Raw genomic sequence first — 18,246 nt, 5'->3', positions numbered from 1 at the left:
ACCTAAGTTTTTTTCTTCATAAATTTTTTTTAAGTGAGATATCAGACATTGCTTAGCTTTTTAAAATTTTTTGTCATTCATACAGCAAACACATCATTTCATTTGGCTTTTTCATTTTATCTGAAGCTGATTTTAATCAAAGCTTTGGAAACTACTGATTGCCTCTGACACACTTTCTAAACAAGGGTATGTCAGTTCACTTCTAGTTGTTTGGACATTTGCGCTGTAAAAATGGTTATATTTTCCTTGTCATTTACATAATCTTTCCTAGTCATCTGTCAGATAAGTTATTACACCTTATTCTAGGAGAAAAAGAGATTTTTATATATGTCTAAGAGACTGTGCAATTTTAGGCAGAATTTTTTAAAAATTCCATATTGCTATTGGCAAAACTTTGATGTAGTAAGGCATTACCTAGAATTGCTATCTAGCATGACATAAGACAAAGAAAAGGTATTCGTTACTGCAAATCTTAACATTTGCCTCCAAGATTTAGGCCAGCAAAGGGCAAGTAAATGTGGGGCACTAAACATCCATCCTTTCCAGGTTAAGTAATTTAAATATGAGGTAAGACAGCTATTAAATGCCAACAAAATGTAAATCAAAAGAAGAAAAGTTTGCCAGGACGAAAGCACTTAAAAGGAGCTTGAACCTTGGCATGTATACAAAACCCCATTTGCAACATTAGAGAGATTCAGACATTTAGCCCCTGTAGAAAGCTTCGTGATCATCTCAAGTGAGGTAACTTGCTGAAATAGAAGCTAGCTCTGTACTTAATCACTAACCAATTTTCTTAAGTGAATATGCATAATGCATATTAGGTAAGTATTTTTTTATCACAAGAGAAATCTTGAGGTGTGAAAATTTGGACGACACCAATTTACTGTCACTTCAGTGGCAGCAAAAGTCACACAACGAACCAGTGACAGACCTGTGAATTGATTTTAGATCCCATTAGACTCTCTTTTTAACCACTCAGCAATTCCTGAGATTGCTTTCAGTGACCAAAGATGCAAAACTGAATTAAAATGTCAGACTGGAAAATAAAAATAAAATAAAAATGGAAAGTAGTCATTCTATACAGTTTGATTCCTGACAATTTGAAACGATATATTCCCTGCATGTAAATGTCTAAATCTCAAAGCTGCACTGAGGCACTGATACCAGTTTCTATCCCTTATATAGGAAGAGATTTAAATTACCAATGTATAAGAGCAAAGTATGCAAAGATACCAATAATTGTGTTAAATACAATTTTAAGGCCTTTCCATTTTTTAGGCAATGATTAAAGGATGTCCCTTCTTATAAATATACATTTCTCTAAATGCATTTGTTCCAGCTGGAATTTCTAAATACTCTTAAGTACAAAATTAAATTTGAGTAACAAATGTAGCTTTTAAAAAATACATTAATATTTCAATATCCTCATAGGCAGAAATAGCTTGATAAGGCCCATTTATATCAAGAAACATGGAATAAAGACTGACAGTCTTCTGTTATTTGATAATTGTATGCCACATAAAATTACATATTTTCTGTTTATTAGAGAATCTAGAATTCTAAATATATCAGCATCCAGACTTTTCAATGTTCTTGACATAGTACATAATCAAAATATTAAGAAAAAGTAAAAAGACATGTCTCACTGCTAACTTTAAATGAGAGATGCAAAACTGATTTTTATTTTTTTGTATTTTAAGCATCCTACTTAAAATATATTGCTATTAATGCTATAGATTCTGAGTTTCCCTTTTGGGTAAAAAAGAATTACAACTCTCCTGGATTATAACACATACTCCCCTGTGTGTCTGAGTGGAAGCACGAGTAGGTATGTTTTGCTTATCTTTGCTCAATATCTAGATTATATAGAGAATGAGTAGAAACAGAAGTGTTTCTGTGAGCTATCTAGTACTTCTTTCACTGAAACATGACTCCCTGATTATAGTACTACCCTATCCTTTAAAGGACTCCAGGTATTTGCCACTGCCATCAAATTTTACCAACTTGACAGGCACTGTCACATTTTTAATACAAAGAACTTAATGTTTCTTTCAAGAACATTACTAATAATGCAAGTTGTAATTCATTTTACTTGAAATTCAATATTTTGAGAGTGTTTAACCTGGAGTATTAATGAACACACAGTACATGTTGTTGAATACAGCCGACATTCTTTCTTTTTTTAAGGCTTAATAATATTCTGTTGTATGTATACACCACATTTTCTTTATCCTTTCATCTGCTGATGGATATTTACGTTGTTTCTATATCTTAGCTACTGTGAATAATGCTGGAATGACTCTGAAGGATATTATGCTAAGTAAAATAAGCCATCAAAGAATGACAAATGCTCTAGGATTCCACTTAAATGAGGAATCTAAAATAGTTAAAGTCATAGAAACAGAGAGTAGATTGGTGGTTGCCAGGGGCTGTGAGGAGGGGAAATGGGGAGTAGCTGCTCAATGAGTATTAACTTTCAGTTATGCGAGATGACTAAATTTCAGAGATGACCTCTACAACATTGTGCCTACCATTAACAATAACTGAACCATGTACTTACAAAGGTACCAGGAGACTAGATCTTGTGTTAAGTATTCTTATGACAATAAAAAAACTAAAACAAACAAAAAAGGCATAGCATCAGTCCAATAAGATATAAGCGGTACAATATCAAACATAAGATTGATGTCACCAGAAAAGCCACATGTTATGATGGTTATAACAACAGATTTACTAGTTGTGTGATGATATAGGTATGCTGCTGAATGACCCTGAAACTTCGTTTCCTAAATTGAAAAGTGGAGATAACACTTCCATCACAGAGCTGTGAAAATCAAATACCATAATATTGATAAAGCTATCAAGCATCCCAATACTGACAGCCATTAATAGTAATAAACATAATGAAGAAATAATGGGGAGTAGTTATAGCAGGAAAGAAACTGAACAGAATAACAAAGGATAAATCAGGTATATCATTTTCATAAAAATTTCACAGAATCAGTATAAACTATAATGTAATAATGGAATTAAAAATAAAGCCTGGGGCGCCTGGGTGGCTCATCTGGTTAAGCGACTGCCTTCGGCTCAGGTCATGATCCTGGAGTCCCAGGATCGAGTCCCGCATCGGGCTCCCTGCCGGCAGGGAGTCTGCTTCTCCCTCTGACCCTCCCCCTCTCATGTGCTTTCTCTCTCTCATTCTCTCTCTCTCAAATAAATAAATAAAATCTTTAAAAAAAAATAAATAAAGCCTGGATTTTTCATTAAAATCACTGTTTCTAAGTACTATATACTATATCTTATTTCTTTCTGTTAGCTGTTTTTTGTTTGTCTTTTTATTTTTTAAACAGTGTGTTTGAATTGCTTTCACATATGCATTACACAAAATAGCACTGTCTGGATTTACAAGCTTGGAGAAATGCTTTTGTGATACACTATGGGTGAGAAATTCACCTAAGTTTGTATATGAGAGTTGGATGTTTTATGCACAACATAAATTCAGCTTATTTGTAGACTTAGAAGTGAAAATTGAGTGTGCATGAACCACAGTATGCTATAAAACATACCTACCTAAGAATTGGGAAACCATTTTTTCATTAGAGGATTTAAACATCGTCCTCTTCTCAATTGTATTTCACCTAGTGGCTTATGAGATTTGGATATTATTTTTATTTTTGTTTTCCAATGAGAATTTTAAATATTATTCAGTATCTTTCAGTCAGTATTGTTTCAGGCTCTCATCATGTCACACTACTCAATGTTTGCCACAGTCTCAAAATGGACATATCTAGATGTCCATTCATATTTACATTTACACCAAAAATATGTTTACACAAAAGTATGTTCCAAAACTAATCATGGCAGTAACAGTAGTCTTTTCTTAAAATTTATATTGCTCTTGACTAGCATGCACAAACTCAAGTTGATCCTAATTTTCCAGCCTCTTTTGAAATCACTATACTCTCTGCATATTGGGATATTTGCCATTTCCCCATTTATTACCCTGTCCTTTTATTCTGTCCTTCTAGTCTTTACTGTCTTCCACATCCATCAATACTTCACCCATTTTTCTAAATCCAGCTAAAATGTGAACACCTATGTTAACTTCATGAAGTCCCCTTATTTACAGTCATCACCTTATTGAAACAAGGCACACATTATTTTTGAAATAAAATAAATACAACACAAAAGTCCCACATTTAATCCCTTAAATTAGAATTAATGACTTTATCCCTTCTCTCCCACTGCATGTTGTCGGTACTTCCTTTTAGAAGAGAAGGTTGTGGATTTAGACACAAACCACTGAATAGGATGCTTGCCTCAGGTACATTCCAAAATACCCATGAAAACCTTAACTTTCTCAACAGTACAATGAGAATCTAAGAGTACCTAGCTTATCAGATTTTGTGAAGACTGAATGATTCAGGAACACATTCAAAGCAGCCATCCCAGGCCATATGTTTATTACTCAATAACTGCTGTTGGCCATATAACTGTTATTATTACTGATGTTTTCACCCAAGTTGAAGTTAGATATTTACATATATATTAGCTCTTTGGGGGTAGACATTTGTACTTACATTCCTCACCATTACTATTAGGATTCTGCTTAGGAAAAATGTTTCCTATATTTTTATTAAAGTCAGTTTTCTCTCTATTGAATCAGTCATCTGAATACAAATTACTCCCAAGCTCACTTGGGCATTGATTGTAGCAAGTGAGCAGAACTGCAGCTACAATTCTAAAGAACCCAAGATATAAATGTTAAGCCTCCATTTTTTCCTAGTATACCCTCAAATCTATTTAATAAATAAAACTTGTATTCCAGAAGTTCTGGTTTTCTCATTGTGTCTTTCCTTTTCACCTCAGTGCTCTTCTCATCACCTCACGCTGATTCTCATCACCAGCCTTTGTTATTGCTACTTCCCCAACTCTCATCCTGTCCAAATTGATCACATGTGTTACGTCTAGAGCAGCTGAGAACCATGAGGAGCCCTAGACCGGGGACATTACACTAGGGCAAGTAGAGTGTCCTCAGATGTGAATGCTGGGAACAGGGAACGCTATCTGCTTAAAACCTACCACAAGGTATCTTCATAGTATGCTGTCAGAGTTACCTTCCATCATGTATTTTCTAACAGTAAGTAAATTTGTAGAATTTATGTTCTTCGTGATTAAAATTAAATACCAACAAAACTAGAAAACAAATACGATTAAAATTAGCAATAGTAATGCAATGTGATAATGATATTGTGTATTCTAAAAAGTAAATACCTTCTTGCAATATGAACATAGTTCTAGTGTCCAGAAGCTACAGTCTTTGGGCCTAGTAGTTCAACCCTCCTCTGTGCTCTGGAATGATTTAATTTCTAACCACTTTTCTCTATTTCAACCACAGCAAAAACTTCCTTCACACAGCCCACTCTGCCCTTACTTTGGCCTATTCTTGGCAGGAGTACATCATTTGCATATCAAGTCAACCTTTGTTTCTTTCTCATTAGCCCAAAAAATTAAAGGAGTGTTCTTGGCACTCACATGATCATAATCCTCCAGCAAACAAAGAAACTAAAATCTTAACGTTTTACGTGATTGTGAGGTAGTTATCCAAATAATTTAGAACGTACTTATATTATTTTTTCAGATTATCATCAAAGTGAACCATCTGCAACAAATCTACAAGATAGCTTGCTGATGCCCATTTGAAACACAATGCAAGAGAAGGCAAATATATTCTGATCTGTGGAAATTCACCTAAGTTTATGCTGCTATTTTTCTTAAGTTTCAAATACATCAAACTAACACCTTTCTCCCCTATATATCCAACCTGTATTTCCACTATCTTAAAGTTTGGTCCCAAAGAAAATAATTTAGGCAAGGGGACAAAGAGATAAAGGAAGAAAAACACACAACCAGAGTTCAAGGGCAAGGAAAGTGTCATAGTGGAGGAAGGAGAATGGAGCAGAAGATAAAAATGGACCAAGGAGGTGAGCAGACAATGGGGTTTAGTACTACTACTAACTCTGTGTGTTTCCTGTAAAATGTAATATTGGTAACAAACAAATTAAAGTTTTTATGGATAGAAATTTCCTCTTGAAATAGATTATATGAGGAATGAGTGCAGAGGAATCAATAAAAAAAGGGAAAAAATGGAGAAAGAGTAACGGGTAGTATACACCTCCAGTGATAAGCTAGATCCAGTAAATGTAAGGTCTTTGATCCAAACTACCTATTGAGAGTTCATGAGAAGAAAAATATTTTGATTGATATGCTGTATATGAGTCAGTCCTTATATCTATACTGATGGTGAACGAAGATGCCATTCAGAAACTGAGTACTATACATAATAAAGACTTTTAATAAGTAATTGATAATGATGTCATTGCATCAATATGGGTGGCCTTTAGAAAACTGTTTAATTTTGTCCAAATTATTTTTCTGGCAATAGGTGAACCAGATCTGATAAAACATGAAACTAAATACCCCATACAAGTTAAGAATTGAACGCTAACATTTCCATTTTTATCTGGCATTGTTCTTAGGACTAAAATGTAGTGAAATATTGTGAGGGGAAAAAAAAAACTTTTTTACAACTGAACCAGATAAGTGGTGGAGGGTAAAATATTAATATCATAACTAAGGTGTTTTCATATCAAATATTTAGTCAAAAAATAAAATGGTGATTAGAAACATTTTAAATAGGGTGGTGGGGGATTTCTGGCACTCTCTGACTCTTTTTTTGTACCATTTGTGAACTTTTTTTTCTTTTCTAGTCTTGTTTCTAATCATAACTTAGTTCTGCCTACTACCTCACTTAGTTACTAGTTCTATTACTTTTGAAAAACTGTCTTATTGCTAAAATTTAGAGTTTAGAATGTTAATAGTTCATGAAAAAATATATTGCTAAGCTGTTAAGTTCACTCAGAATCTATGAACTATGATGCTTTTCCTCAAGTACAAACATCAGGGTGTTTTAAAATTTAATTTGCAATATAAATGGTGGTACTGTTTATTCAGAATGGTAACTTGTACAGGTCTACCTTCCAATGTTATCCAAGCATTGAAAGATTAGGAAAGAGAAACCTAGAAACCAACGTGGACTTGTTCTAACCACGTTTTTCTCAGTCAGGAGCACAAATGAGGAACACGCTGCCTCTGGTGGAAATGAGTATCCAAGAAGAAATCTCCAAGGAATCCTGACTTTTCCCACCTAGGTTAGCCAACTACAAAGTAAATTCAGACTCCAATGTATGACCTAAGGAAGATGGAAAGATGTAACCTGCCCAAAGTAACTCCTCATTGTTTTACCAAGATATCTAAATTTCACAACTTTAGTATTTCCTCTTAGAAATAAACTTGGGCTCTGTTGGGGTAAATAGCATACTGCATTGAGAGAGATAACTCAATTAGAAAAGGTAAGATTAGATGTATAAATTAGTCAACAGAGCACTAACTACCACTTAAATACCATTTTGGCCTTGGAGATTGTAACTAAGAGCATTTGATTCAAAATTTTGCATAAAAGCAAAGCCTTATTCTTGGTGGAAGGGAAGAACCAGACAAAACATTTTATTTTATATCTAGATATATTGGTTGTCATTGTAGAAATGACCTTGGAGGTAGCCATTAAGCTTCACTGCATTTCTTAACGTCCCTTTGGTTCTATCATAAATTGAGATCATGACATTATGAGAGTATTTATAGAGTTAATATTTTCCAGCTCTCATCTGGGTCCATCTTTCTTTAGATTTCCTGCCCAGTATATAGAAAAAGCCCATTTGGAATTGGAGAAAACATCCAGAGACTTTTTTCAAAAGCTATACTCCTCCTAAATTCATACATTTTTTTATTAACAGATGTAAATTTGAAGGGGAAATACCATATACTATAAGCCGTTTGGGAATATTCTGTCTCGTAAGGATGACTTACACTTTTCATTTGAATGGCATGGACGCTGAGAGCTTAAACTCAAAACTCATCTGTACTCGAGCTCTGAATCATTCCTTCCGTGAACTCTGCGTGCATTTTTATGATAAACACACACATGTGTATAAAGTATGTGACCTCACTGGCAGTTTTCTGCAGTGTCAAGTACCATTGGCAGATACCCAAGAATTGATTGACACACATCTTATAGAACTGGAGTTAATTAATAGGCCTACCAATTCCCAACTGTACTACAGGAAACAGAAAATCTGTTTAGTACAGTAATCAATGACATACTGTGTGTGGTCAGAAGACATTCACTATATGGCAAGAGTAGATTTTGGAATACAGTATTCAGAAGTGTAAATATTGCTATTAAAATGCTAGGAGGCTAAATTAAGGTCTATCATCATAACTGGAAGACTAAGCAAGGGTTTTCTCTCTCTCTCTCTTTTTTTTTGCAAACTGTTTATCATTATTTAAAGGAATTGTTAATTTCCTCCTACAAGATCTGTGGCTATTAAATGATAAAGGGAGTCTTGATTTGCCTCAAAAGTGATGTCTTTACTTCTGTGGCATTCAGTCATCTAAAATGGTGAGTCCATAGTATCATTTTCTAACAATGAGTTTCAACAATTTGGGGAATCCAACGTAAGATAATGAGTTATTTTAATGAAAGAACACTGCAAAGAGAAAACTGAATGTTAAAGTGTCTCCAAAGGCCATGATAAAAGTGAAAAGCAAAATGTCTTTTTTGTGTGTGATAAAATTATCTGTAATATGCAAAGGCAGGACAGAGGTTTAAAAAGGATAGTATTATTTTATGTAGTGTGAGGCAGGTAACAGCAAAGTATTCGTGCTACTTATAAACTAGAATATAGGACAAAGATATGTCCTGTTCTATATGAAAAGCCATCCGGGTAAGTGAAAGTTTCAAACTTCGTGACAGCAAATCCAACAATCCTAGTCTCAGTCCTGTTCACTATGTTATATCTTCCTCTTCCAGTCTTTCCATTGCTGTCATTCTTTTCCTAAGGGCACGAAACACACCTTCTCTCTTCTTCTCAACTTCACAAACAGCATAACTGTCTAAATCCAAGGGTAGGATTTTAAATTTCTCTCTTAAGGCACCTTAAGCATTTGAAAATTAAATTTTATGTTGTCTAGACAAGCTATCTTGATAATATCTTTTCCAGAATTTCCTAGATTGACTGTCTAGACTGTCCTATATTCCCACAGATGACTGCATAATCATCTTCCCTCTGACCTCCTAAAGAGTCTGGAACAGTATTTCCCAATATATAGCTGCCATGCAAATCAAGATCATTGAGCTTCTGAAGGAGGACCTCTCTCAAAAGTTCTGAGTTTCAGAATCTCAGGAAAATATTTGCATCCCAATAATCCTATCTCAAAGGAGATTAGAAGGAAAGCTTTATTTTTTACTTCAATGGAAGAAATGGCCTCCTCCATTTCCTGGGACCTGGCTCCAGACCCTATACTCTCCTTTCCCCTGCCCACCCATAAAGGGAGCAATGAATAGTTGATGATTTATAAAGGAAATATGCTGTGAACTCTACTAAATAGCAACTTCAAAAAGATTAAAAAAAATATTTGGGGGGAAAATGATAAAAATACAAGAACAAGATATGGTATCTTAATTTAAATGGCCATCAAGATCATCTAAGCTTCAAATTTTAAAATGAAGGGAATTAAGATAATTGCAAGAATCACCTGGTAAAAATGAGAGCCCAGTGCAGTAATTTATAATATCTGATAAAGTGAGGTACAAGGTGGCACTTACTAACATGAAAGACAGCAACAGTCTGAGATGCAGGTTTATATTTTAAAAATGGTAATTGACGTTTTTTCAGTACCTACTACCTATTAGACAATGTTAAATTCCCACAAAAGCCATATATAAACAGAGACACAAAGAGAATCATAGCTTGTTCCAGATCAAGCATCTAGTCCCAACTGAGGTCAGACAAAAGCCCTGCACTCTGGGACACAGGACATGTGTTTAACAATGATGGGATTAGAACTCCTTGAGCTTCTATAACAAAAAATGTCAGTGGGTCATGCCCTTACTAGGGGGGTTGGAAGGCAGTTGGAGTCAACCTCTCATTTACAATATACGGACACTGAAGATCAAAGGGGTTCTTTTCAGTTTTGTTTTATATACCATGAGACAGAGTCTCAGAGAAGTTAAGGAATTTTTCCAGTGCTCCAAAGCTAGTAAGCTGTAGAACAAGATCAGAAGCCAGATGTGACTCCACAGCCCGTGTCTTTTCTACTAACCTGTGCTAGGGGCTGAGCTCTCCTGATTCCATTGCCCTGTACAGCATGATCCCTGACAGACTGAAAAAAAGTGCAAGATGATGTGGAAGAAGTTCTCTAGAGCTTTCTCCTGAATACGGAATAGTGGGGCCATTACCCCAGGCCTACTTTTGGGGGTGCCTGACTATAGGAAGACTGAGAAGGAAGCAAAGAGGGAGAGATTTATCCAGGAGGTGTTAAAAAGTTAAGCATACAAAGTCTCCTGGACCATGTGCAGGAAATTATTTCTAATTTCATCAGTATGAAACAAGTAATTTAAGTAGAACTGCCTTTCCTTAAAGTTAGTTTTTACTTAAAACTCCTGGATATTTCAGCAAGTATACTATACATGCTTGTATCAGAGAGGAGGAAGGATGCACTGGGGGAAATAGGCTGATGAGGAGCAAATGCCTGCACTGGTGAGACCTTGGGGAAGTGTTTTAATCCTTCCAGGATCATCAGTAAAATAATAATATCTGTGTTTAGTCTAGAAACCACATAGTCTTTAAGGTGTCTCCTTATACAAAGAAGATATAGCACAAACTGTTTTGATTTCTAAGCCTTTCGGTTGAAAGAACATTTTTCCATACCTTTGGGATACCTTAAGAAAATTTAGGGAGAGAATCTATAAAGAAGTGGCTAACAGGTAAATTATCTTTTATCTTTAGGATTTCAGAAATATTTGGGGAACAAATCTTTTATCTGTTGAGTATTTCCGAATTCCAATTTGAAAGAAAATTCCGTCACAAATGATTTTCTCACATGAATGCTTTTGTTCTTCTTGGCATTTTGTACCAAAAAAATTACAAAAGAGCTGATAATTGAAGGCTACTGGTATGCTACTGGTATATTGGTAAAGCAGTATGGAACTGCTTTCAATACTCTTAAGTTTTCCTTTAAATACTTCCCTAATCTCTAGTTTTACTTAAATTTACCTAACTTTAATTTCCTCGCTAAAACATCTTTTATGTACAACAAATTAAACATTTCTTTTTCTTTTCCATGCTGCTAAAATTACAGCTCAGAATACAGAAACAAAGCAAAAACACAAATGTGAATAATTTAGGTCAAACATGAGATCCGATTGTTGTGCACAGATATGACATCCTTCCCTAATCCCTAGGCAGAAGAAAACAACTGGGGTGGCAGACGCTTCTGGCTGGGGATGGAGATGGAGGGGAGAACTGGCAATATACAAATGAAGGAGGAAACAGTACACATTCAGCCTGCTAACATCTGCTGCACATGCAAAATGGACTGGACTCTATAACCCAGGGCGAAAGCAAATGTTTGCTTCCTTCCTTCTTCCTGTTCCATAGTTACTGCTGAGTGATGGTCTCATTCTTTTTGCACTCACAGATTAAAATTAATAACAGCATCTGAATTTGAAGTAGATCCCACTGAATAGCAAACCAGAAGCTAAATGAGCTGAAGAAATTAGTAATGAAGCATCTGAATAGGAAGGGGTCATGGACACAAATATACCATTTGTTTAAAAAGCCAGCTTTACCTCAGGATGATGTCCAATTTCAATGTAGGTGCAAACTGGATGAAAAGCCCCTGTTCCACAGGCGTACAAGTGAGTCTGATTATAAGCCTTAAGCACCTTGATGAAATTAGCACATTCTTTCTGTAAAACAAAAGGAAAACGAGTGAGTTCTAGCAGTCAGCATGACCGAGGGATCCTCGAGAGTGCTAGGCATGCTTGAACAGATTTCTTTTGTGTCCTTTTCACATTTTTAGGGCATATTTTTCTATTGTTTGTTCATATTATTAAATGAACTAAAATACAGACATTCTTTGGGGGCTAATAAAATATTCTCTTCCATCATTGTTCACTTATGAACAATTGCAATTTATTTATACAAAAGTAGAATAAAGGTATAGATCATCAATAACTACAGGTGACTTTTCTAGAGATGAGTGGAACAGGGAATTACATGGTTAATTAAAGACATTTAAAGAATACACTGGTGAAATTACTTTGCAAAAATCAGCTGTAAGTTTAATTTTAGAAAAACAAAATAAAAATAAAAGATAAAACAACTTTCTATTAAACATGAATTTTAAACATCATTAATAACCAATAGTGATGGGCAGATGACTTTGAACTTCAGTTCTGCTTATCGGTAAGCTCTATAGAGCCTAAGAAGGTAAAGCTGCCTCCTCTCGAAAATGTCACTTCAGCCTCAAAGACAATGTGGATATATTTATATGAGATAGAGAAGATGTTAGAGTATAGAATGTCTATAGGTGGAAAGAGTGGGTATAATTAAGAAATATTTTCAGTAGTTTCATGGACATCCTGAACCCCCACATGGATCACCTGCCCAGTGAGCCATGAATCCCCCAGGTAAAGAACAGTTAGTTGTAAGAGGATATTCTAGTCATATCTTATTATTATTTATAGACATTTAGACATTCCTGCCATTTTATTTTTTGAATAAAAGATCACTTAAAAATAAAATAGGCAGTTAACTCAGTAGAATTTAAATAAACATTCGGAAAGAAAAAAAAATAAAATGGACAGAGCTATTTATATTCTTTCTATTTATTCTATCTGTAGGTCTTGTGAAAGAAACTGTTTATCTGTGAACAGGAATTTCAGCCTTTTGTCCCTGTTGATAAAAAATCTGGGGGAAAAAATCAGATAATCAGAATATAAACTGATAATCTTATTGCCCAAATAATCCAGAGCAGGGAAGACTCAATTTTTGCAAAATATTTTTAAACAGATGAATCTCTATCAATATTGTAAAAAGAAAATAAAATGAAAAGAAAAACCCAAACTGTCAAAACAGCTTCAAATAAAATGTTACAGTCTATTAACCGTATAACAAATATTAAAAATTGAATACATATGAATAGAAAATATGAGTTCATCATGGAATACATAATATCCACTTTGAAAAGAGTCAAATGTATATTCACATGCTAAATAATAAAAACTTCATTGAAAATTATTTTGTTATTGATCATAGACCATCCTCACTAATTTTATATTTTTGCCTATAAACATTTGGAAATAAGAACCAAATACGTAACTAGAAATGCAGACAAAGATGAAAAGCAGACTATATTGCAAGCAAGGCTGGCAAACTAATTGAAGGCTGAGTTGATCCCAGCACCTCTAAGTGTACAACACTCCCAAATTCACTCTCTGTGACGTGACTTTTCAAGTGAAAGCTCAGAACACATTTGGACTTTCATAGTCACTTAGAGTTTATAACTGAGGTGTTACAATAATGTAAGTACATTTTCCACATGACCTTTATATTCTGTTTGCAGCTGATAATTTTGGTTTTACTTCTATGCCCCCAGAAAATAAGGAGCAAACAACCAAACTTGAGCAGAATAATTGTTATTTAAATTCAAATAATGGCTTTCCATCATCTCTGATTTTTCTGGGATGAAACCTATGGATGTCCTATAAATATACTGTTCCAAAGGTGAAGTAGACCAATTTAAGGTAAAATATGTAACTTCCTAGTTATAACTCCTCATTACTTTCTTAACACAGGCTGAGTATTTTAGAGGAGTAACTAAAATAAACATCTAATTTCTACCACTGTTTTGCCACTTCGATCCAGACTCTCTTGTCTGGTAAAGCATTTTAACATCTAAAACTAAGCTCTGAAATCAATTAATTTTGCAAGTTGCTATGAAGAAAAATTTCCTAACTTGAAGGGTATATAGATCTTACTCATATTTAAAGCTACGTCTGAGATGAAACAGATAAAACCTACCTTCCAAGACTCTCAACAACAAACTCCCCATTCTCTAACAGTTTCTCTCCTCCCAAGAGGCTAGGGCATGAGTCTAGGCAGAGGACAGAGGTTGTGGAGAGGGAAACATCTGATAAACTCATTTACAAATGAGGCATTCATGAGTCTTACCCAAAGGATTTATTTGTACTTTAAAGGATATTCAGTCATTTGCAAAGAAGTCATTTTCAGGAAAATGTTTTACGGCACCCCCTTTTTTGAAACATGTAGGTGGCCACATACTCTGCTTTTACATAAAGACAGCCATCCCTAATTGTGGACTCAATTATTATAGCAGTCATGATTATAAATAACCAGTTCCGGCACCATATGTTGAAGCCAAGAAACTGGCTGTGTATATATTGGTAAGCAAACGAATATTCTAATAAATAATAGTGGCAGAACCAGATGGATGTCTTGTTCATTTTAGAGAAGAACAGGGTTTCAGTTTGTCTGCCGTGCCTTTAAAGATATGCATGCAATTTTGAATACAAACTCAAATTCTCTAATCCCATTAGTAATACCTAAGAGCATCCTAGAAATGGGAGAATGGATCCTAGTTCTCCACAATAAAAAAGAGGAGATATTTTATAAGCATGGATACTGGTGAACACAAATGAAGACTCATGTCATCTCTGTAAGTGCTATGAATCCTAAGATCATAGAATTTGTGAGTTCGTATCTCTTATAGATTGGGCAATTGATTAGCAATAATTAATAATTAAAAACTCAGGGTTCTTGAAAACTATGGAATTGAGCTACACTGAATATCATAATTTTGTTTCCCATTAACTGTCAAAGAAGCATCACTATAGTATGACAGCTATCCCTCTACAGAGCTGCTGGGAAAAAACAGTTACGGGACCAGAGCTGTGATACCTGGCTAAGGGTTCTACTGAGAATACTGATAACAGAGTCTATCTGTGCTACAAATGGAGTAGACCCACCCTATTGGCCTAAGGCTTGGAATGATCCCGTTCATTTCCCCAATGAACTCTCCTAGTTGGCAAGCAGGTTGTATTGTTGCCATGCCCAGGGGCTAGCTCAATATTATTTTGAAGTGAAGGCTGATGCAGATAGAACGGGGAGAAATTTCTTAGGTTTGTAAAGTAGGTTACGAGATTTGAAATGAAACAAAGAAATTGAATGAAATACTTTCAAAATTGGTTAAAAAACAGCTGCAAAGAAACAGTGAATTAAAAGTACTGGACAGAGAAGAACCAAAAACTTGAAAGAGGCATTGTTAGTAAGGATTGTTCTTTAAAACAGAAAACCTACATAAAAGAGTATCAATTCTGTCATTCATTTGCCTTCATTCTCTAGCTTGTTGCCGCCAAGGGTTTTTTTGTGTGTGTTGTGTGTGTGTGTGTGTGTGTTGTTGTTTTGTTTTGGTTTTTTTTGAGTGTTCCAAAACAGGATATTCATTTTATTTGAAAGCAGCCTGGACATTCCTCTAAAAAAGAAGGAAGCATGGCAGAAAAAGGAAACACACTTCACACATTTCTGTTCTAGGGAGACAGAAGAAGAGTGATTCTGACCTTTTCTTGAACCATGACGATTCTTAAAACTTAGAATGTAATGTACTTTTTGACATTAAACTACTGCACTGCTTTGCTCAGCACCAGCGGATTTACAATGCAATAAAGAAAATGTAATCAGTTCAAAATGAATTCATTTTTCAAACCTTGATCCTTTTTGGAACTTAAGTTGATATACACAGACAAGTTTAGCAACAAGTTGGCTTCCTGAGAGTCAGGCAACCATACTGACCTCTTATTTTACTGAAATGTACTCCAGACCCACAGCATTATAAATTGTTAACTTTGCCTAGAAGTAAAAGCAAAGGCAGTAATAAACCAGTAAACCCCGAGGCCACACCTGAGGAACAATGATTCATCATCCCTAGTGACAAACCATTCACACTTACTTTTTAAAGGTTTCTAGTGCTTTCAGATCAAATTGATAGAGGAATTACACAAAAGAGATATTAGCCTGGAAAAATAAATCAGAAAGAAAATGTCTACCCCCAGAAAAAAGATATAGGAGCCAAATGCACTGTGATTCAAAAACAAACATTACAAATATGTAGCACTGATCAGGCTATGTTACGCAGACTTTTCCCGGACGGTTACAAAAATAAAGTCCATCCATCTGTCAAAACAACTGCTCCATGCATGAAAATTAAAACAGAATTGAGGTGTTTTTAACTAACTTCTGATAATTATACTTTCTACAAAAGAATGTAATTTACCTCCAATTCCAATTACCTCCTTGCATGTTCTCAAATTATGGATGGAGCAGTGAAATCTTACTCTAAATAAAAGAGGAGAGAAGGCTGTGAAGATGAACAATTTCTATTCAGATATATTCAGTTCATGATTAAATCAAACAACTTGTTCTGGTTCAAATAAAAATCTGCCCAAAATGAATGGGTATAGTATAGCATTGCCTCAGGTCAGTGAACATTCATTAAAAAAAAAAAAGTCTCTATCCCCTCAGTAGTTTATGTAGAAATATTTTAATGTATAATCTACCATCTGGGAAAGCAAAGGAATCCTTTTCCTATCATGATGGGTGGATACATTTCTGCATGAAAATCCATTAATAAGCTTAATTCCTGAAGTTAATCTGTTGACTTTCTTTTTCTCTGGTCAATTTATTTGGCAAGCTGGCTGAATACTAGAATCTTCGTGCCAAAGCATTAATCCGTGAGATTGTTCCTGTCACTCACTTCATCCCTCTCTCTATTTAAGCTGTTTCATACTTATCTAGCAATAATGTTTTGTCTTTTCTTCTTTTAACACTGTGCTATTACAGCTGTGACCAGAACATCCATAATCATGTCTTCCTAATACCTTAGCATTCATTAAAGGATGTTAGATATCTCTTCTTCAAAGAGGCATATGTAATAAAACTAAGATTTAACTGTGTTCTAATTATATTATTAGCCATCTAATGTTGAATTTGTGACCTGGTATTTTATCCACTTTATGGTATGGTGAGTAGGCTGTTCTGTCCATTTTAGGAGACATTTTCACCTTCACTATTTTTTTTTAAGATTTATTTTATTTATTTATTTGAGACAGAGAGAGAGAGAGTGAGCATGCAAGTGGGAGGGGGCTTGAGGGGGGGAAGGGACAGGAGCTCAAGCAGACTCCGTGCTGAGCTCCAGCAGGACTTGGGGCTCGATCTCACAACCCTGAAATCATGATCCAATTTGAAATCAAGAGTCTGATGCCCAATCAACTAAGCCACCCAGGTACCCCTGTTTTCATCTTCACTATTAAGAAGAAGGACAAATAATAAAACCAATTGACCTCCCACCTTAATGCTTTGTTTTGTTTCGATTTCAGATAATTTTTTTTTAAAAAGAGAGAAAATGTGTGTGCAAGCTGGTGGGGCGGGGGGGAGGGCAGGCAGAGAGGAGAGAGAGAATCTTAAGCAGGATCCACGCTCAGCGCTGAGCCAGTCACAGGGCTCCATCTCAGGACCCTGAGATAATGACCTGAGCCGAAATCAAGAATCCGAAGCTTAAGTGACTGAGCCACCCAGGTGCCCCCAGAGAATTTTAATGATTCAACTAGGACAACAAAATTGGCGTTATTTCACTGCTATTTAAGTTTGTGAGCCTATTCACATTAATTGAGCTATAACATCTTTAAAACTTATGGTAAGTGAAAAAGAAATTTTAAAGTGTCTTGAATGATGTGATAGACTAAATGAAGACTCCTACAGAGGGCTACCAAATCATTTTATTTCAAAGCTCATTTCAGTTAGGTGCCCCATTTGACTGATTTTTCACCTCAGGATTGACTACTTGTTTGAAGTTCTGATTAAGATTCTATAAACATTTTCCTTTCAAATTACTTGAAACCTTCAAACTTGGTCAAAAGGACTATACAGATAGGAGCCATATATAGAACATGGTATTAGCAAAAGTTGCCCGGTACGATTCTCTTCCACTATTTAAAGGGGTTTTAAGCAATTTCACTTTGAGATTCCATACGGAACAGAGAAACTGATAATATCCACATTTTAGCTTATATTTTCTTTCATATTGTGCTATCAATCTAATTATCACATTTGCACCATTCATTGGAGTTATTTGTGAGTAGTCCATAATATGTACTTAGCATGACGTTTCTTCATCTTATATTCAAATGAATGCATACAATTGTAAAATATTACGTGAAACCAACCTAAATATTTTCCTGCCACACCAGGAGAACTATTTAAGTAGTCA

At 35.0% G+C, this 18,246-nt stretch overlaps 1 protein-coding gene across 1 annotated transcript in view; it reads right to left on the bottom strand.

Moving 5' to 3' along the window:
- SEMA3A (semaphorin 3A) overlaps nt 1-18,246 on the bottom strand; it is a 202,927-nt gene that overhangs the window by 114,028 nt on the left and 70,653 nt on the right. Inside the window, exon 4 of the mRNA XM_006727083.3 lies at nt 11,750-11,869. Within this exon, the coding sequence (XP_006727146.1) occupies nt 11,750-11,869 (120 nt within the window). The remainder of the gene's footprint in view (nt 1-11,749; nt 11,870-18,246) is intronic.

This window comes from Leptonychotes weddellii, chromosome 12, assembly GCF_054177405.1.
Source record: "Leptonychotes weddellii isolate Sample4059 chromosome 12, ASM5417740v2, whole genome shotgun sequence".
Classification (NCBI taxonomy): domain Eukaryota; kingdom Metazoa; phylum Chordata; class Mammalia; order Carnivora; family Phocidae; genus Leptonychotes; species Leptonychotes weddellii.
The sequence above is the reverse complement of the archived record's forward strand: the minus strand, read 5'-3'. Positions and strand labels throughout refer to the sequence as shown.